Source organism: Lonchura striata, chromosome 32 (genome assembly GCF_046129695.1).
Source record: "Lonchura striata isolate bLonStr1 chromosome 32, bLonStr1.mat, whole genome shotgun sequence".
NCBI classification, from domain to species: Eukaryota; Metazoa; Chordata; class Aves; order Passeriformes; family Estrildidae; genus Lonchura; species Lonchura striata.
In genome coordinates this window covers 4,423,069-4,443,845 of record NC_134634.1, presented here as the reverse complement: position 1 = coordinate 4,443,845, position 20,777 = coordinate 4,423,069, and the positions used below count along the sequence as shown (strand labels likewise).

At 45.7% G+C, this 20,777-nt stretch overlaps 1 protein-coding gene across 3 annotated transcripts in view; it reads left to right on the top strand.

Moving 5' to 3' along the window:
* The window catches only part of NSD3 (nuclear receptor binding SET domain protein 3), a 31,190-nt gene that overhangs the window by 1,318 nt on the left and 9,095 nt on the right, over positions 1 to 20,777 (top strand). For 2 of the 3 annotated variants that reach the window (XM_077789260.1, XM_021535879.3), the window contains exons 2-14: positions 4,405 to 5,132; positions 7,883 to 7,951; positions 8,405 to 8,564; positions 8,968 to 9,122; positions 9,387 to 9,893; positions 10,666 to 10,792; positions 13,996 to 14,096; positions 16,430 to 16,475; positions 16,997 to 17,127; positions 17,665 to 17,793; positions 18,413 to 18,539; positions 18,933 to 19,130; positions 19,742 to 19,912. In XM_077789260.1, the coding sequence (XP_077645386.1) occupies positions 4,449 to 5,132; positions 7,883 to 7,951; positions 8,405 to 8,564; positions 8,968 to 9,122; positions 9,387 to 9,893; positions 10,666 to 10,792; positions 13,996 to 14,096; positions 16,430 to 16,475; positions 16,997 to 17,127; positions 17,665 to 17,793; positions 18,413 to 18,539; positions 18,933 to 19,130; positions 19,742 to 19,912 (2,605 nt within the window). In that variant the 5' untranslated portion in view covers positions 4,405 to 4,448. Of the gene's footprint in view, positions 1 to 4,404; positions 5,133 to 7,882; positions 7,952 to 8,404; positions 8,565 to 8,967; positions 9,123 to 9,386; positions 9,894 to 10,665; positions 10,793 to 13,995; positions 14,097 to 16,429; positions 16,476 to 16,996; positions 17,128 to 17,664; positions 17,957 to 18,412; positions 18,540 to 18,932; positions 19,131 to 19,741; positions 19,913 to 20,777 lie in introns of those variants that run through there. The other variant, XM_021535882.3, reaches the window with a different exon arrangement.

Sequence of the window (20,777 nt, the reverse complement as noted above, 5' to 3'; positions counted from 1 at the left end):
CAGGGAAGCAGCCTCACCTCATGCTTTAAAGTTTGTCAAGAGGTCTCTGATTCACCGCTGGTGTCTGCCAGGAGGAACAGCTCAGTCTAGCTGGAGTCAGGAAAAATCCACAGGCTGCGAGTTTCCTGTTAAAGACTCAGGTGCAGGTGAAAATTTGGTGTTGTCTTAACATGGGCAAACAGAGCTTTGTCTGGGGGATTTGTTAAGGACATGCAGAGAAGGATGGGACAAAGCAGCTTGCACGGATCGAATGTAGGGATTAGTAGGAACAATTGTTTTATTTCTCGCTGCAGTTCAGACAGTTCTGACCCACCGGGATGGTGTTCCAGGTGACAGAGGTGTCCCTCTGGGTCATGGCTAATGTGACCAGAAGCAGTGGGTGTGCTCAGCTCAGGGGAGGAGTGAGGTGCAGGGGTGTGTGTGAACTGCAGGCTGAGGGTTTTGAGAGGTCAGGAGTGATTGCATCACTTCAGACACCTGGCCTGTCCAGCCAGGCAGCTCTGTCTGTCTGTCAAACACCTGCAGCAGGGAACAGCTACTGAGAGCTGCTTTGGTTGGGTGCTTGAGGAAAGCAGCACCAAGTGCAGCTTGGATGCTTTGGGATGAAACAGCACAGGAAATGGCAGTAAACATCTGTGGGGTAAGCAGGGGTTGGTAGGATGTCAGCAGAGGTTTGCATGTCTCTGGTTTAGTCTGTGTGGACAGGAACTGGGTGGTATTTGGACATAAAGATGTCCTGGAACTTCTGCTTTTGAGCTGGTGACAGAAAGCCCAGCTCAGGGTGACGAGGCAGTGACACCGTTCTGAGCACACATGGCTGACTCACAGCAGTGCTTCCAGCTCCCCTAGGAGCCAGCAGGCCAGCTCTGCCTCACAACCTTCCATCCAGAAAACACCTCACCTCTGGCTGCACTAACCCTGGGTGGGCATTGCCAACAGAAAAGGGTGGGAAAGGTTTGGTGAAACCTCTGTTTAAAATGTGTGCATGCTGGACTTTATCAGTAACTGTTGTGTTTGTCCCTGCTGTGGCCACAACCAGTCTTGGCCAAACCTACATAATTTCCTGACTGGGAAAAGCTGTTACCACATGGGGATTGGAGTGGTTTGATAATTTGAGGTCAGTTGTTATTTAGTCCAATGCAGCATAGAAGCAAGGTTTGAGAACTTCAAGTCGTGTTTTCTAAGAGAAAAGTTGAAAAATACTCATGCTAAAACTGCTTTTAGATAAGTGCAATTGTTGGTGAAAAGGTGAACCTGGAGGATCCATAATCTTTGCAAAACCTTTCCCTCACTGAGCACTCACTCTTGGAGTGGAACTGATTTTTTGAGTTGTGCTCAGTTGAGCTGAAAAGCTTGGGATGGGAACTGAAAGTAACAGTGTGCACTTAAGGAAGACGCTGACCTGCCTTCTTCTGTGCTGCTTATGTTTTTCCATTTACCTTTTCCTCTGTTACTTTGAATTGTGTCTCTCCCATGGATGACAGGAAAATGTTTACTGAAGGTGTGCTGAGTCTCAGCATTTGTAAATAGCCCTGTGTCCCTGTCTGTCCTGGGAGAGGACTAGAACAAAATGGGGGACTCGCCTTCAAAGAGGAAACTCTCTCATTAGGAAATTCAGTTGCACTTTTTGAAAGTGTTAATTTGACATTGTTTCATGTTGATTCAAGTTGTTTGCAGCCGCTGTGAAGTGTCCATTTCCTATAAACTTTGAAGTGATGAAACTGTTTCCATATCTGTCGATCTCCTGTGTTGTATCAGTGCAGGATCTGTTATGGGTCATGTTTGGAAGGCAAACTGTACAGTTCACAGGAGGCTGACACAGTGTGTTCATAGAGTAATCACTGGCATAGTGAGAAGAATTTATTCTGGAATACTTTTCTGCAAGATCAGCTGGAAAGCCCGTTGCCCTGTGGTCTGGGTGGTGTTACTGCATAGCAGGGGTGGCTCTCTGTGGTGACAGTGGGGTGTTCTTCACATTAGTGCTTAGGAGGGACATACACAAAGGGGTCCTTCCTTGGGTTTGGATGTTGAGATTCCTGTGTGCTCAGGATTCCTCATTGTGTCCTGTTTGTGTGGGCCGCTCTAGGGCCTGTCCTCTCACTGTAATCCTGCCCAGGTGCCACTTCACTGGGCAGCATGTGGGGCCTGACCCACTGGTGCAGAATTTTGGGCAAAGAGAATCGGAAGGTCTGGGTGTGGTAACAGTGATGGCAGTGAGAGACTGGGCAGGAAGGAGCTGGCAGTGATGTCAGTGCTGTGGGGACAGAGAACAGTCTTTGAGGCTGCTGGGGCAGTTCCTGGAGCCCTGAGCCTGGTTCTCAGCCTGCACCGAGTTCCTGAGGAGCCAGTTTGGGATGGGGTGTCCCAGCTGTGCAGTGAGGCTGGCACCCAGGCTGAGCAACACAGGTGAGCTCCAGAACGAATGAAAAGGAAACAAATCATAACTCGGTTTTTTAACTTTTTTTAACTGGTAGCTCCTAAACCCATTGTACATGCAGTGTTTTGAAGTTCCTTAGTCCAGGCTTTTGTCACGTAACAAAGCACAAGGGCAGCCACCTCTGCAGAACCTGTGGGAGCTGCATTGGCAGCTGGGACTGTGCCCTCACAGCTGTGGATGTTCCTGAAGTGCTACCACAGCTTCCCAAGAGTTTTATGTAAGTATTCAGAAGAAAAGATTGAGCCTGGTTTTAGTAAAACTAAAACCCAGCCTAGTGTGAGAATCTGTTTGCTGTTTGGCTTGGCAGATGGAAAGTAACAATTCAGTGGTAAATAGTACAAGCAGTCCGATTTTCTCTTCCCAGAACAGGGGTGGCTTGGGGTTTTTGACCTTGCTGTGCAATCCCAATGCTGCTCCTCAGATCTGTTGCTCCTGACAGTGCCACTTGTGTTGGTTTGCTGGCTGATGTGCAGAGCTGTGGAGGAAGGGATGGTTTCATGGCCCCGAGGTTTAAAAGTTCCTGCAGTGAGAAAATTCTGCTGCAGAGCCTTCTGCTGTTCTTGCCCTGAATTGCTTAATTACAGTGACAAACACACCTGAGTCAATCTCACAGGACAGTGAAGATGAGGACAAACATCAATTTAATCTAGGTGTGAATATCATTGAAAAACATCACCCCAAATTATCCAGCACAAATCTGATTGAGTTCTTGTTCCTGTTGGAACTTCAGTTACTTTTTGCAGTCTTAGAGGAGGGAAGTTCTCAGTGCGAGGAGAGCTCTTAGGTAAGGTATTGAGATGCATGGCTTTGGGAGGGTGAGAGTCGCATGTGGGCAGGGTTTAGGAGAGGTTTCCTTTAGAAAAAGTGTCTGCGGGATGCATTAATGTCATTTCTAACCCAGGCCAAAAGGGCACAGTAACCCTCCTGTGTGCCCACACGGGCAGAACAAATACCACGGGGCCGTGTTTGCTTTGGAAGGGCTGAACTAACCTTGTGCGAAGCAAACTGGTGTTTCTTACCTGCAGGTCAGGTCACTGTGTGTTGCTTCTTGTTGAACATTGAGCTGCTTACATGAATGCCAAAGCCTTCTCTGAGCCTGCAGTTGAGTTTTGGAAGTCTAACTTTGAGTCTGATTGTGGTGTCATAATATGCACTGTAAAGTTGAAGGTGTAGAATCTCGTTCAGTGAGTAACTTCTGGGTTTGGGGGTCTGTTGATGCTGAGGCTCAGAACCACGCAGTGCTAAATATTAAAATAAGATGTGAGGGGCAGGAGAATAACCCTCCTGACACAGCTGGTGAGAGCCAGTGCATGCAAGGTGTATCCTGCTCTTCTGGGGAGGGCAGGGGTTGGGAAGCTCCATCTGAAGCTGCTGTAGGGCGCTGCTTTCCCAGTGGCCAAGGTGGAATGACCCACTTGTTTTCATTGTGCTGTTGTTCAGAGCATCCTGTGGCTTGCCCAAAGACTACTCATGTCTCAAATTTTGGCAAGGAGGAGAGGAGGTTTCTCTGTTTTTCTGTGGTGTTCCTGGCCTGTGCAGTTTGCAGTGACTGTGTCAGGACAACGTGGTATATCGCTTCTCTGCTGCAGGGTGAAATGTTGTCCAGCTGCTTCGGGCTGGAATAACCTTCCTAGGGCATGACTAGGAAGGAAGTAAGGAGTGCTGGGGAGTTTGGCACCATTACTCTGACTTTGTCATACTTGGGCTTATAGTTCTTAAGCACTCGTAGGTGCTTCTGATATTTTTTGAAATGTCTTGGAAAAGAAGAAATTTGCCATATGAAAGACGTGTCGGTAGTCCTTTGTAAAGGCTCAGTAACAGCAGCCTCTCTAAATCCATGTGAGGGTGTCTGCCAGATAGAGAGGGAGAAATTGCTCTTGAGATCCCTTTGTTCCTCACTGTTTAATTTGCTTAATTACTGTTTTTTAATTTACACTGACTTCTGATTTCCCTTCCCCTGCCTCTAGGCCCTATGAGAAAAAGGGAAAGCTAAGGATGCTGGAGCAGAACAATGGATTTCTCTTTCTCTTTCATGCAAGGGATCATGGGAAACACAATTCAGCAACCACCTCAACTCATTGACTCGGCCAACATCCGCCAAGAGGAGGCCTTCGATGGCAGCAGTGACATTGCCGAGGATGGGGGCCGGACACCGTACGAGGCCGCGCTGCAGCCAGGCTTCCAGTACCCCACGCCCACGGCAGAGGAGCTGCCTCCCCTCAGCAACGGCTACCCCCCGGCCATCAGCATGTACGAGCCCCAAGCCAAATACCAGACGTACGCTCAGTATCCCAACGGATCGGCCAACGGCTTCGGGACAGTCAGGAACTTCAGCCCCCCGGAGTACTACCAGCTGGAGAACTCCAGCGCCAGGCCGCACGAGGTTCTGGAGAAACCTTCCCCTCCCCAGCCGCCGCCTCCGCCACCACCTTCAGCTCCACAAGTGGGCATTCCAAAGAAGACTGGCTCACCAGAGATCAAACTCAAAATAACCAAAACTATCCAGAACGGCAGGGAATTGTTTGAGTCCTCCCTCTGTGGGGACCTGTTGAATGAAGTCCAAGCGAGGGAGTACGCTAAGGCAAAACACGAAGGCAGGAAAGAGAAAAGGAAAAAAAGTAGCAAGCATGACTCTTCCCGATCGGAAGAGCGCAAGTCACACAAAATTCCAAAATTAGAACCAGAGGAGCAAAATGTAAGTGGAATGGTAATTCAGCCATCTGTACACCTGGTATTGTTGATGGAGAGCGTGTCCAGCAGGGTTTGTCCTTGTTCTGGCTGTGTGCACGCTGAGTCACCAGGCTTTAGTTACTCGTCAGAGCCTCAGGGTGAGGTTGCCAGGAGCTGTGTCTGTAGGTAACACAATGTTGGTTTAAAGGCTCATATGAAAAACAAATTTTAGAAAAGGTTATGCATTGTTTTTTTAATATTATTTAGTGTTATAGCATGTTTAGAGTTTGCTGCACTCTGGCCAATGTTGAAGATGGAACTTCTGGACCAAAGCTTACACATTCCTAAAATTGCCTCTCAAAAGAGTGCCAGATTGTTGAGTGGAAAGTGAGGTTATTTGGGGTATTCAGCAGTGAAACGTTAATTAATCTTGTACCATATTGTCCATATCCAGAGAATGTACATCAGGTGGTGTTAACTGAGATTCTGGGAAGCAAAGACCCAGATTACCTTGGTGCCCTCTCATTCTTTTTCTTTCAGTTTCATAAGCCACTCCAGTACTTTTGTTTCCTTTTATTGTGCTTGCTCCTGCAACCTCTGTGGTGCTGGTTTCTGCTTCTCCCAGTTTGAGGGAATGGGTGGCAGAGGGGCTGGTAAGTGCCAGGAGTGGAGAAGTTGCCATGTCTGGCAAGGACAGAAATTGCCCAGTGCAGGCTGGGCTGTTACAGGACATAGCTGTGTTTGTTGTCAGGCCTGTGAAAGCCCTTGGTGCTTGCTGTTCTCAGGAAGAAGAGCCTGTCCTGCAGGCACCAACTCTGATCTGGTAGAGTGGGTTCTGTGCTGCAGGGAGGTGCTGTTGGGGCCCTTGTGAGGTGGCTGTAGGAACTGCTGTGTCCTGCTGGCACTCCCTGAGCAGCATCTGTCTTGCACTCTACCTGCTTTCTGGCCAGACTCCATCACCCTCGCATCAGGCTGTCAGTTTGTTTCCCCTCTCACCAGTGACTCCTTTTCTACTCCTGGAGCTTCAGCTGTGCCTGCCCCTCTGGCTCTATTACCTACTCACCATGAGAATGAAACCTTCTGTCTTTCACAGAACGAACTAAAATCTTGCATCTTGAATTCCAAGCTCCTAGTCATGTGTGTCATCCAGAGTTCACTAGAAATCTTGGTCTTGCTATTGGCTTCCTTGTTGCTTTCATTTCCCTTTCTAAAGGTGGTGTTGCAATAAATGTTTCATGTTATTTACCCAGCCCTGTTTCAGGCATGGCCTGCTCTGACAGGAGCAGGATTTTTTGTACAGGATTTTGACTCTCGGTATGAGTTTGCCAGGGCAGTCTCAGGTCCATCGTCCCATCATTTTGCTTTCCACTGCACAATTTCATCTTCATATACACTTTTGTCATTTTCAGTGTTAATGGTGTGAGACCTGTGACTTGGGATCATCTTTGTAGGAACAAACAACTTTTGGTACAACTATGGCTGTTCTATAGTTTTACATGCAGTGAGGCTGTGGCAAGTCAGATGGTCACCAGTTGTTCCTTATTCTGATGCTGTAATCTCAGAGGAAATCCACTGACTGTGAGGGGATGCCCATACTGGGGAGGCTGATTTAAAATGGAAGTGTTGTGAAAACACTGATGAATGTCAAGCTCTGAATCCTTTTTTTAAGAACCAGCTCAGTAGTTTTGTTCTGTGAGGAGCTGGAAGTTTGCAGCCTGTGAGCCCAGCTCGATTCTCCTGGCAGCCCAGCTCGATTCTCCTGGCAGAGGGGAGGGGAGGTTTCACTAACGCCCTGTAGCTGAAGAAGGGTAGGAGCTCAGTGCTGTGCTTCCTGCTGTGCAGGGAGAAAGAATTTTTGCCCAGCAAATAGCAATGTAATTAGTCTTCAATGGTGGTTATGTACAGACAGCTCCAGATGAGACACTGGGCTGTGCCACCCCTGACCTGAGCTGCTCTATCCCTTTCCCTGTGTCCCTGGTTCTCTGGAGCACACAGCATGGACTCATGTGGGGTCTGTGCTTGGAGTGGCCTGGCAATAACGGGGTTTGTCAGCATTGTTAGTTCCTCACTGCTTGTCTCTGACCACTCCTTCTGCCGCTCTTTGAGTCCTTTGACTTCCCTGCTGCAGGAAAAGCAGGTGTGTGGCATCTGTCTCCTGAGGTAGCTCCAGCCCACCCTTACCTCAGCCCTGTCCCCTCACACCTGCTGACATGGCCCCCCACGTCAGTGTCTGCTTCTGGTTGGGGCTGATTCTGCTCTGTGTTTTGGGCTTCTGGTCCTCCAAATATATTTGTCAACTCTATGCAATTTAACATTGATTTTACAATTATCATGTTGTATATTTAGCATAATCTATGTACTGCAGTTCTTGCAAATAACTGGTGTAGAGTGAGACTTGCCACATTGCTGTGGTTATCCTCACATGGGTTCTCTGGTTTTTGGAAATTGTGTGTTATTTTAGTTGGAAAGTTACTTGGATTTGCTGTTTCTGAATGTATGTTCTTCTGTCATCTGTTAAAGGAGAACGTGGTTATATTCAGGTGTGATAGTAATGTAAATAGTGTAGGTGAAACCAGGTATTTTTTTATTATGGTGTTACTATGTTAATTGGGTACAAGGAATAGTCATATTCACATTTTCTAGGTTCATGATTGGCTTTCCCTCTGTGAACTATTTTTTTTCTACCTGGTTTCACTATTATCTTCTGTTGTTTTACTGTCCCCTTACAGTAAGTGTTGTTTTCCTTTTTTCTCTTCATTGTTACCCATTTCTTAGAGACCAAACGAGAGGCTTAGCACACTCTCTGAGAGACCAAGAGAAGATGCAGTGCTGGAGGAAGCCCCGGTTAGTACATGCACCAATTAACACTTTTGGAACTCAGAGAATGTCACTATTTTTTGACCATTTCTTCCATTGATTCTTTAATTTATCTGATAAATCAGTTGTCATTTCTTTTAAACTCTTATCACTCTCATTACTGCTTCAATGCATATCTTATTGTACTGGATTTATTGCTTTATTTTATCCTAAAAGCAGTATTTCTAATCAACTTAAGAAGCAGAATCCTTTTTGCAGGGGGTAGTAATTGCTCTTTTGTGTCTCTGTTGATGGTGTTGTTGCATAAATCCCAGCTGCATGCAGCTTCTTCCTTTTATGTTTCTAAGAAATATTTTTCTCATCTTGGATTATCAAACCTCAGGGATATCTGAGAGAACAAGAAGTCCCTGTGGATGGTGTGTGCATCTCCAAATGCTCTAAATCCTCTCCTGTGGCTTTAATCTGGTGTTTCCTTTGCAGGTGCAGCAGCTTGTGCCATCCCTTCCAACACAGGTGCCCCACGACGTCAAGTTCCAGGTTGGGGATCTGGTTTGGTCCAAGGTGGGGACGTACCCGTGGTGGCCTTGCATGGTGTCGTGTGATCCACAGCTTGATGTGCATACCAAAATTAATACAAGAGGTAAGGGAGGAAGCTCTTTTCCAGAGTGTCAGGTGTCTGTAGCTGTTCCGTTATTAAAAATATCTTCATTCCAAACTGCCTTTGCCAGTGAATCCTGCTGTGTGTGTGCTGAACAGGACAGTCGGGACACGCACAGAACTAGTGCCTGGTACACGACTTCTGGCACTGAGGGAACAGGCTGGTGCACAGGTGTTTCTGCTTTTCTCAAATCATTGTGAGACTTCAGTGTGGGCAGGCTGTTCTGAGCTTCCATCTCAAACTGTTCTGGATCTGGCCTGTTGTATTTCTGCACTTGGGCCAGGTACCTTCACTTGCAGGAAGGAAGCACTGGGCAGGAAGAAAGCGTGAGCTGAACAGGCAGAGCAGTGTTGGCACAACTGCTGAGTGGTGTTTGCCCTTTCAGGTGCCCGGGAATACCACGTGCAGTTCTTCAGCAACCAGCCAGAGCGGGCCTGGGTGCATGAGAAGCGTGTCCGGGAGTACCAAGGGCACAAACAGTACGAGCAGTTACTGGCTGAGGCAGCCAAGCAAGCCAGCAACCACTCTGAGAAACAGAAGGTACAGGGGGCACTGGGGGGATCATCTCTGTAAGGGAGATGCTCTGGGGCAGGTCTGGAACTCTTCAGTGCTTTGCCCTGAGAAGGACTGGCTGCATCTCACCGGCAGGGAATTCAGTGTCCACATTCAGTGTCAAAAATACCCTGTAAACGGAGAGCAGACTGCAGTCTGCTGCCCGAGAGATGCAGAGACCCTCAGGGTTGTGTTTATGTGCTGTAGTGGCAAAATCTTCAGTGTAACCAACTGCTTGTCTCGTCCCTTAAGATTCGCAAGCCACGGCCGCAGAGGGAGCGAGCGCAGTGGGACATTGGCATTGCCCATGCCGAGAAGGCACTGAAAATGACCCGGGAAGAGAGGATAGAACAGTACACCTTCATTTACGTAGACCAAGAGCCAGAGGAGGTTTTGGCCAAAGCCAAAAAGACTGCTGCTTCCAAATCGGAGGCCAAGAAGAACCGGCGGCCGAAGGCGGCGCCGAGCTCGCAGCCGGAGCACGCCAACGTGGTGGCAGGCTCGTCGCCTTGCCACGGCGAGGCGCGGCGGCAGGGCCAGCGCCGGCAGTCCAGCCTGGAGGAGGAGGAGGCTCCGCCCGTGAAAATTGCCTGGAAAACAGCTGCAGCTAGGAAGTCCCTACCAGCTTCCATCACCATGCACAACCTGGATCTGCAGAAGTGTAACATGTCTCCGGTTGTTAAAATTGAACAGGTTTTTGCCCTTCAGAATGCTGCTGGGGATGGAAAACTCATCGATCAATTTGTTTATTCCACCAAGGTATGTGCTTGGTGCAGTGACCCCTCTTTTGCTCCTGAATTATCCCGAACCTGCCTTACTGGGGAGCTTGAACTGTGTCCACCAGGCATTCACCATCCATGTTCCTTTCATTGGAGATATTAACAGACAGATGTGATAATAGAATCTTTCAGTGCATTGAGCCCCATGTTCAGTGCAGCTCTGGCAGTAAATGCTTTGCTGGTGGCAGAGCAGCTCCCTACAAATGGCTGTATTTTTATTTGTGCCAAAAAATTAAATATATTAAATATTTACAGCTTCCTAGTTTAAATAATAAAAAAATCTTTAATAAAATCAGTGATTTTATGGGAAACAGATGACAAAACTGTTAATAATGTACTAAAAAGAAATAACTATATTTTGTGTAACAGACTTTTAAATTGAGTTCTGCGTCTGAGCTTCCTTCAGGTGCACAGCAGCTTCCCACAGTCAGTGTAAGGAAAAGGCTTAGGACTATTTCTCTGCCTCCTCCTTCTGCCTCTCTACCTGGAGAGTATTTATTTCATCCTAAGCCCTATAGAGAAGGTAATGTTTAGAAAAGTCACTGGAACAATTTTTCCTTGTCTGTAAGGGAAGATGGAAAGGCGTGGAAAGTTCTGCAGGGAAGCAGCTCCATAGTAGATGAATCCTGTCTGTGTGTTGGGTTGGAGAGCATTGATTGTTTCTGTTCTGAGATTCAGGGGCAGGTCTCTTACCTGGTAGCAGCACGCCTTTATAACAGGGGAAGACAATCTTTTATTTTTTTCTTTTCAAGGGAGTTGGTAACAAAACAGAAATAAGCGTCAAAGGACAAGAGAAACTTAATTCTTCATCAGCTCAGAGGAGTGAGAAAGCAGTGGTGCAAAACGCATCCTCTCCTGAGACAACTTCTGGGGCAGCAGGTAGGGAAATGCAGTCCTGGTCTGAACCTGAGCCTGCAGCGTGAGAACTCAAATATCAAGCCCAGCATTTTCTCATTACTTCAAAATTATTAACATCTTTCTGTTTACATAGTTATTGTAATGAGCATGGCTAATGTCACACATGGTGATCCAGCATACACAGCATGGCTGTGGGGTGGGATTGGTGGTTTGGCCTCTGAACTTTGTGTCTGTCACTTACAGCCTGAGTCAACATACTCAAGGGATGATGTCCTGTGTGGGACAATGGTTTAGGAGACAACCCAGTGGATGTGTGTTAGCAGGGAATTGCCATGGCTTTTGGTCCCAAATGGAAAATAGAAGAGCTGTCATGAAAGCAAAAATAGTCAGGAAGTGGCACATTTCAGTACAAATGTGTGAATCAAGATGAAGACTCCCTAGATTTGTTGTTCAGTTTTTACATGGCCTGTTAAAAAACAGGGATTTTTAAAAAACTGCTTCAACTAACTCCCATCAACCAAGTGAGGTAGTGCTTGCCTTCTGAAGCCATTTCAGGGGGTCCATCATAAAGCAGTGAGTTTTGAAATACCAGGTCTGAAGGAGAAGAACCATTGAAGCAAATAATGGAACTTGTGCCTGAAATGGGAAAATGTTGAATGAGCTATTTGAATCTCATAGTGTTGCCAAGTGTCACTTCTGCTTTGACCATACATCTATTAGATTATTTCTCCCTTTTCAAACATGAAATAGATGAGAACCAGAGTCAGAAATCTCAGTGGTCAGCATCCATGAGTCCTGTGCAAACACACATGAGGTTATGTCTGTGTGATGGTTTTAGGCAGCGTTATTTGATCTCCTGGTTTATGGAGCGTTTGGGACTGCAGCACACGGGCCAGCTGCTCTGGATTTCCTGCTGTGTGGGGGGATTCCCCTGCTGTTGACAGTGGTGGTTCTTTCCAGCTGTGGTTGCTGTGGCTACTTGAATTGCCTTGCAGCAGGAAAGGCGATCATCGTTCTGCTTCTCTCACCTGGCATCTAAAGGCTTCAGCTTCCCTATGGCTCCTCAGATATAGGGGGTGAGAATTCTGAGCCTCTCTTTTTTCATTTTCTTAGGCTTTTTGGATACGTAACACTCCACCTGCTAACACCCTGTAAGTGCCTGAGCTTACCTGCAGTGCACACTCCAGTCACTCTCAAAGCTATTTCCAAAGTCCAGTTATTGGTCCCCTCTTGTGGAACATAACTGCCAAGTCCTTTTTTCAAATGTAAGGTCAGTGGAACTTCAGAATCCCTTTACGGTAAAGTATTTCCCAGACGGACTCTGGGAGTCCTTTTTGATAACCTGCAGTTAGATACACAGAATTCAATAATGCTGAAAAGATAATTTCATTACTTGAAAACTGCTACTGCAAGAGCAGCCCTGAGAATCCCTGGTGCCTCTGGCCTGCACACGATGAACTAGGATTTATCTGCAGCAAGGTGGAGGGCTGGTCCTGAAACTTTGGATGAGAATATACCTGAAGATGGGATGGGAGCATTGTGAAGGTGATGACTGGATCCTTGAAGAGCAGGAAGAGGAGAAAGTGCCCGTTGCAGTGGTCAGTGTTGCTGTCAGCCAACGTTAGACACTGGTTCTGGAATTCTCTGATCCAGGGCTTGATCTTATCTCCTTGGCTTCAGCGGGGCAGCACAGGGAGAAAATCCATTCTTGCTTAAAGTAACTGTTGGTCACATCTGCTCAAATTCACCTGAAGCTGCTTCCGTAGCAAAGTGGCAAAATATGTTCCCCAGCTCTGATGTGGAGACCCACTGCTGCTGTGTGAGTTCCTCAAGGGATGGAACCTATTGGAACCAGAAGTTATACATGGACAGACATGATGGATGTTGACCGGAATCATTAATTTCTAAATTATTAATAAGTAATTGCTATTACTCATTAATTAATATGCTGTAAAAGTTTTTCCCCTTTAAGAAAAACAAATTTTTCCTCTCAGAAATCCAATTATTGTAACATGATAACTTTTCCAGCTGTATAGTTTAGTTACTGAGACATTCCCGAGCCATGCAGCCATAGGAAGAATTCTCATCCAATGTATCAAGAGTTGTTTTCATTTTTTTCTCTGAAGTCCTTTTGCAAGGCTGTCTTTCAGTCTGGTTCAAGCCCATGTGTGTCTCTAGATACTTCATCTTCTGACAAGATCAGGCAGGTTTACAGCTCCTAACAGTGCATCCATCTGACACAGTCAGCTCCCAAGAGTTTGTAGGTTTGTTTGGAAGAAAACAAAGTATTTCCCAGTTGTCTTCCATAGATGAAATCTCCCAGACTGAAAACCCAGAGTAATGCTTCCCAGCAGCTCATTGTAAATCCTCAGGTGCCAGTTTTGTCAGCTGCAAGTGTTGTGCTTGTTCCAGCAGCTGCCCGTGGTGTTGAGTGCCGTGTCCATGGTTCTCAATGTGCCTGTTTGGGAGGGGCTGGAGCACAGAAGGTCTGATTTTGTCAGCCTTAGTTGCCAAAACCCCAGTAGCTCCCTCTTCATCTGTTGAAATGTCACAATAACCTTTATTAATCTGAGTTTGTTTTCTATGGTAATACTTCTAAAAACTATTTTTTGACATTCATTAATGACGGTAACACATCATGGTTGATGCTTCTGTTTGTCCTGAGCTTTTCTTCACCTCAACACTTTCAGGTGAGCATTGAGGTCTGGTGTGGCTGTAGATGGTACAGGGTGGGACTGGCTGTAGTTATGTGACAGGCCATCACCCCACAGAGGGGACACATCGTGGCATTTTGGAGGGAATGCTGAAGCTGTGCTTTGTGTCTGAAATTTCTAGTTTGTTTTTATTCGAGGAGTTGGTTGTGGCTACCTTCCCAAAACACCAAAGATGGACTGTTTGGTTCAGAATTACCCAGGTGAAGACTATGCCCAAGGAGTGTGTTATGTATTATGGAAATCTGTTTGCCCTAATCCGAATTCTAGCCTTTTGTTCCAGTCTGTTACTTGTGTCTGTTTTCTGAAGCTGATCTGTCTCTGGAATCAGAATGTGTGTCTGCAGCCACAGCACCAGCTGGTCAATAGTTTGGAACTGAATTTAAAAATAAAACATTCAAAAGAGGACAAAGTCTTGGTTTCGTTCCTTTACCTCTTGGTTTGGTTTTGCACATCTTGGTGTGCCTCAGAAATACAAGGAATCATATAATGTAAACCTTTTTCCTTCTTCAGGTTCTGTAGAAAAGAAGCAACAGAGAAGATCGATTCGAACCCGCTCCGAGTCTGAGAAATCCACCGAAGTTGTGCCAAAGAAGAAGATCAAAAAGGAGCAGGTTGGCTTCCTCCATGTAGAGAGTTAAAATATATTGTATTCATAAATGTTGTGGCTTATATTGGTGCCTTTTTATTTTTCTCCATTTTTCCCCATCGGGTTTCGGTTTGGACTATCCTCCATGAAATCCCCCTGTCAATGCCATTGCTGTGACTCTGCTACTGGCATCTTCTCAGTATCAGTCAGGCTATGGAAGTGGGAACGCAGTGATGGATGACTCCTAATGAACCTGCCATGTTTCCTTTGAGATTTCTGTTCCGAGCAAAATGGGTTTGTTTCAGTGATTTCTCTTGGATGGAATTGCACCAGGTTCCTTCCTTTGGCTCTTGATTTAGCTGCTGGTTTGTGTTGAGGCTTTGTTTTTCAAATGAAGTTAGAGTGATTAATTTGACCACTTCTGAAAATGGACTTCAAGAATGATTTCACTTAAAGATGAATAGTCAGACTTTCATGCTGGCAGACATCAGCAAAAGAGTTCTGGGATACACCATTTTTTCCTGAAATAGTTCTAACGTGTACAGGGCATTCCTTTAATCTGGATGTCAGACAGACAAATGTTGTTGCTTTAAGAAAATTTTAATGATAAAAAATTTCTGCATGGAAATGAGTAGGAGAGTGCAGTGGATGGACAGATGCTACAACCTGCATACACTTCAAATAAGTTTGTCAAAGTTGTTGGTTCTTCTCCTTGCGTGGTTGATTTTTCCCGCCTCAAGGGCCTCTGTCTGAAAGCTGAGAATTTTATATAAATGTTTCATAGTTTAGGTTTTTCCAGTGAGAATTTTTAAAGAGTCAGGATGAAGATTTATATGGGAAGGGGAAAAAATATTTTTATCTCTTTAATTTATTCTTTGCCCTTTTTGCTTTGTTTTGCACTTCTTCACTTCAGAGACTGAAAGTGAACTCAGTTGCTTTTTTGGTTTTTTTTTCCTTATTTTTCCTTTGATGCTGCAGCATTTCTGCACTGTTGTGCAGCAGAGGAGTGCTCCAGCTCGAGGCAATTTCATGCTGAAATTTTAAAGCAATTTAAGTGTTGGGTGTGTGACACCTGATGTGGTCCGTGGAGCCTCTTGGCACGAGCTGTCGCAGCCTCCCCCTTTCAAAAGAGTTGCTTTATGTTTGTAAAGGTTTCTTAACAAAGGTATAAGAACCAACAAGATGAACTTCATGGATGCCAGGTAGCTTCATGTGCTTCTCTTACCTGGCTGACTCAGTTTGTGGACGTTAATTAAAGTGCTTTTCTCAGGAGAAGTATCTGACTAAAGTGAAACCCAGGGGGACTGTAATGTGCAAAACCTTGAATGTATTAAGTTAAATTTTTAAAAAGAAAACTTACTAACTTCTTAAAATTATGCAACAATATTTGTTTCCCAAAGTCAAGTTTTGATTCCCCAGTTAGTCTGCAACAACTTGGTATAAAATTATAACTGGAACAAGTACAATTAATGGGAAAAACAAAAATGTTGATGCTACTGTTACAGTGAATAGTGGAGAAATAAAAGTGATTGTTTAGATTTTATATTTGTATTACAAAATGTATCCTATACAAATCCTTCTACTGTATGTTTTTACTTATTGTACAACAAAATAAAATATTTTTTAAAAAAATTATAGAATAATCCTTAAATATTTACTAAATGTGTTTCTCCATGCATATGTAACCACATTGCATAGAAATAACTTGTAATTCTTGAAAACAGGATTTTAGACAACAGCTTTCTTCTGTAAATATTATCCAGTCACCAAATTCCCACATCTTCCATGTGTGTTGGCAGAACAGTTCCTAAACTTCTCCATAGGGTCAAGGACTGGAGGTGCTTTTGCAAGATTGTAAACTTGTCCATTTGTGTGCTGGAGCCTGTGCCCCGGAGTTCCAGCTGTGTAGAGCCCTGCACCACGGCACCCGGGCGGGCCCGTGCAGAGCTCTAGACGGAGGAAGGGCTGCAGGAGCTGCAGGGAGCGCCGAGTGGCCCCGCATTGTGCCTCGCTAGCCCAGTGCCAGCCCTGCCAGGGTGCTCACACAGCTGTGGGGTTTGCACAGCACCAGGGGTGGCTGCCCTAGGGCCCCCGCTCCTGCCTGCTGGACACGGATACAGCGCTCCTGTCACCTTCCTGCCCCAAGGGACAGAGGAAGGACCTGGCTAGTGGCCCGTGGCTGCCAGGCCTACGGGCACCAGCGTAGGCAGGAGTGGATCCAGCGGGATGTGGAGGCTTGGGCTGAGGAGGGGATGCAGCTCCCACCTGAATTCTAACCCCTTGAATTGACCTGTTTGCTTTTTGGTATTAGGGAGAAATTTTCCTCTGGTGTTAACTGTGGATTTTCCTTTCAAACAGGTCGAAGCTGTCCCACTGGCAGCAGTGAAGACGGGGTTGCAGAAAGGTGAGTGACAGGTGAAAATTAACTCGACTGACCTTGGTGGCTCCTGGCCCTTGGGCAGCAGCTTTGTTCCATGTGAGCCACAATGTTGGTGCTCTGTAGGGCCGAGCTCGACTTCGCTGTGGCCAGGCTGTTTGGGGTTCTGGTCCTTGTGCATTGCTGGAGGAAGGATGGTGTTTGTTCATGTGCTGTAAGCCCCTAAGGCCTTCTGGGCATTTCTTAAAAGTCTCTGCTTAGCCAAAGTTAAAGGTGGATGATGAAGAGGAAATCTCCTCAGGATTTGTCCTCTCTTAGAGACAATTTATTGCCTTCTTCCACTGTGTCACCGTGTTAAAAAGTTTGTCAAAAGCTCTGCCTAAGCTGGTTTTCAGTTAATTTTCAGGGAGAATTCAACTAGTAACAAAACTGCAAACTGAAAATTAAGACAGATAATAGAATCCAAGCTCTCATCTTTCTTTTCTTTACTAAACTTAAGTAAAAAGTTGAGAACATGTATTAAACTAATTTTAGCATGTTGTGTTAAGGTGCCAGTGAGATTTCAGACTCCTGTAAACCCTTAAAGAAGAGAAGTCGTGCCTCCACGGACATGGAACTGACCAGCTCAGCCTACAGGGACACATCTGACTCTGATTCCAGAGGACTTAATGATTTGCAGGTAAAGGTGTATTGGTTCTCACAGGAACCTGAACAAGCTTTTCAAGAGGCTTTTCAGTTGATTATTGCTAAATATGTGAGCACTATTTTCTACAAATTTTGAGTCTTTTATTATCTGAAAACATAAGACCTAGTCTGTTTACTTCTAATCCCTCCACTGGTTTGTTATAAAAATACAATGTTTGCTTACAAATTTTTCTGTTACTTTGTCTGGCAAAGCATTGGTTTAGATCATGGTTTGCTCTGTGAAAGATTTGAAATTCTTGGGGAACTGGGAGATGGTGCTGTATCTGGTGTAACTCCAAAGAGTGTCTGGAAAAGTAAGAGAGCTCTTTATGGTGTTTGGCTTGTACAGGTGAAATATATCAAGAAGGCAGCACTTGTGTCATCCCAGTGAAATTCAGCACACTTCCAGGACCTTTGTGTCTCTTGACCTATCAAATGGTCTTTTGATCAACAGTGACAGAAATATTTTTGCCAATGTGGTTGTGGTTTGGCGTTGTCTGGTTTGAGAGCCGTGGGTTTTTCCTCTTTGTAGGGCAGTTTTGGGAAGCGTTCAGACAGCCCCTCGGCCACTGCTGATGCCGATGCCTCAGATGTGCAGTCAGTGGACTCCAGCTTATCCAGGAGAGGAACTGGAACAAGTAAAAAAGACACTGTTTGTCAGGTAACTGGTGATACTGGGAAGTGATGGATACTAAATATATATCCCCTATTTCTCTTAGTTCTCTTAAATTGACCTCTCAGATAAAATATCAATATTTTTAGGAGTTTTTACGCTCTGGAAATGATTCATGTTAAATGATTCCAAAGCCCTCCTGCAGGCCAGAAAGCTCAGCAGCTGGAAGGTGATGTGTAAGTCATACCTGCCAGCATCAATAGAAAAAGTAGATGCCATTTTCTGTTCCATTTGAAGATTCCAGATGGTTGGTCAGGATTGGACAGAGTAAGAATTTTTCAGTATTTTGAAAAAAAAATCCTGGGATGGTCTGTGCATTTCGCTGGTCAGTAGTAACAAACCTGAAGAGCAAGAGCAGCTTGTTCCCTGAGACATGGAGGAGTGCAGGTGGATGCTGTGGTGCCTCTGTCTGTCCTGGCTCGCACTGTTACCCCAGAGCAAAGTGCAGGGGAGTGCTGGGATTGTCCTCAGCCTGAGACTTGCCAGGTTCAGTTCTCCTGCCTTACCCTAATTCTGAAGCAATTCCAGGCAGTTCCTATAGTTAGCATCTGGCAGTCCCTGGCATGTCAGGGTGCCCTGTCCCTGCTGAGCCCTCTGCCCCTTGCAGATCTGTGAGAGCTCCGGCGAGTCGCTGCTGGCCTGCGAGGGCGAGTGCTGCAGCATGTTCCACCTGGAGTGTCTTGGCCTGAAGGCCGTGCCTGAGGAAAAGTTCATCTGCACCGAGTGTAAGAACGGTGAGTGTGTTCCTGTGCCTGGAAAACTGGGAGGGATTTTCCCCTTTGCTCAGGCGTCACATTCTGGTCAGGGCAAGCCAAGATGGTGCTTTCAAGGGTTTGTGAGCAAGTTTGGGTTATTCTGCTGCTTTTTTAACTTCTGAGACCAGATGCTCATTTTCCATTTAGCAAGTGCCTTTTAAGAAAAATAATGAACTGCTTAGGGTTTTACTTGGAATAAGAGATTTTTATGTGAGCGGCTACTCCAATGTTATTGTAGATCACAGTAACCACTGTTGGATGGGAAGGATCCTGTATTGCTCACAGTCTGTTGGCTTCAGAATTTGTTTGGACAATATCTATACATCAGAGTTGGCTTTTACAGTCGGCATTCCTTATTCCTTCTCTTCCAAGGAGAGCACACGTGCTTTTCCTGCAAGCTGCCCGGCAAGGACGTGAAGCGCTGCTCTGTCAGCACCTGCGGGAAGTTCTACCATGAGGCCTGCGTGCGCAAGTTTGCCACGGCCCTGTTCGAGTCCCGGGGCTTCCGCTGCCCGCAGCACTGCTGCACCGCCTGCTCCATGGACAAGGACATGCACAAAGCCAGCAAAGGTGAGGGCAGCAGCTCCGAGCAGGGAGGAGGCTCAGCTGCATCATGACAGGGACGCTTCATCCAGTTCCAGTGTGTAAGACAGCGAGGAACGAGGGTTTCCTCCTCGCTGAGGTCGTCAGCTGAAATAGCTCATGGGGGTGAAGAGCTGGCAGCGTGACACTGGGGTATACCTGGATCCACACACTTGGTCAGCTCTTGGTGCTGGGTCTAATGGAAGCCAAGGGTTCACAGCACGAGACCAAGGAATATTGGTTTTTAAAGACTGTTTGTAGTGGCCTTGTGAACAATTATTTTTCAAGAAATAACATCCTTTTATAAATGAACCAAAATGTTTAAAGCAAACAAATTGCCCCTAGACTGATGGAAGTTTTGCTTAACAATTTTAAAGTGAAAGTTAAGGGGTAATGTCTGTAAAACTTCCTTTAGAAAAGAGATGTAGCTCTTTCCTTTTTTTGTACCCAGTACTGCCATTGCAATAGAGGCAGCCTTGCCTTTGCCTGTGGGGAGCTGTGCCCTGTGCTGACCTGAGCACTGGTTGTCCTCAGTGGTGTTTCCCACCGCAGTGGTGCTAGCCCCGGGTGACGGTGCCTCTGCTGTGTTTCCTGAGCAGGTCGCATGGCGAGATGTCTGCGGTGCCCCGTGGCCTATCACTCTGGAGACGGCTGCATCGCTGCAGGAAGCTTGTTTGTGTCATCCCACATCCTCATCTGTAGTAACCATTCCAAAAGGACTCACTCCTCATCAGCTGTAAATGTAGGCTTTTGTTTCGTTTGTGCAAGAGGTGAGACACTTGGTTTTTCCCTGTTTTATAGTTCCGTTGTCATTTGTGCAGTTTAGTGATAAAAATAGTGTTTCATGAGTAACTCCTCTAGGGCTTGCTGGGGTTAAATGCTGCCTGGGATTTTTTATGTAATTTAATTTTATTTTATTTTGATCAGCAGTTCTCATGAGATTCCACTTGCTGTGTTGGTCCATAACATTTGATAGCCAGAAGCAGCACTAGGCACTCAGGCCCACTTGTTCTGCCAGTAGGAAAAGCAGATCCCAATTCCCCCCAGTCCAGCCTTTTCATGCTGAGAATGGCTGCTGTGTTGTTAATCACTGTATTAAGCAGAAGGGGATTCTTTCACTGCTACAAACTTAAAACTGTCTTAAGTTTTAGTGCTAAAAAGTGGGATTTACTTATGAACTAGAATAACTCAATTTGTAACTGTCATCACATTTGAGAACTTTGAAAGAAAACATTTAGCAGTACTGTATGAGCAGGTTTCATGCTGAACTTTTCCATGTGTCAAAGTTCCTTTTTTTTCTTTTTATTTTTAACTTTTTCCCCACTTGTTACTTTTATGGTTCTTCATTCACCAGGGTTCTGCCAGAGAGCAGCTTAAAAAAATGTTGGTGCAGCAATTGCTTTGCTCTCAAGATTCAAAGGTGCCATTATTCTGTTGGAATAATATTAATGTGTACCTTCTACAGAATGCCAGCAGTTTATATTGGATATGTTCTCTGCAGCAGTTTTGAGAGTCACTAATAGGGAAATGAAAGTGAGCTGGATCCTGAAGTTACTTGTTTTCATTTATGTTCATTCAGGTAGAAGTTTAGTTTGGCTTGACTTTGCAAGAGCAGAGGAATAATTACACATCTCA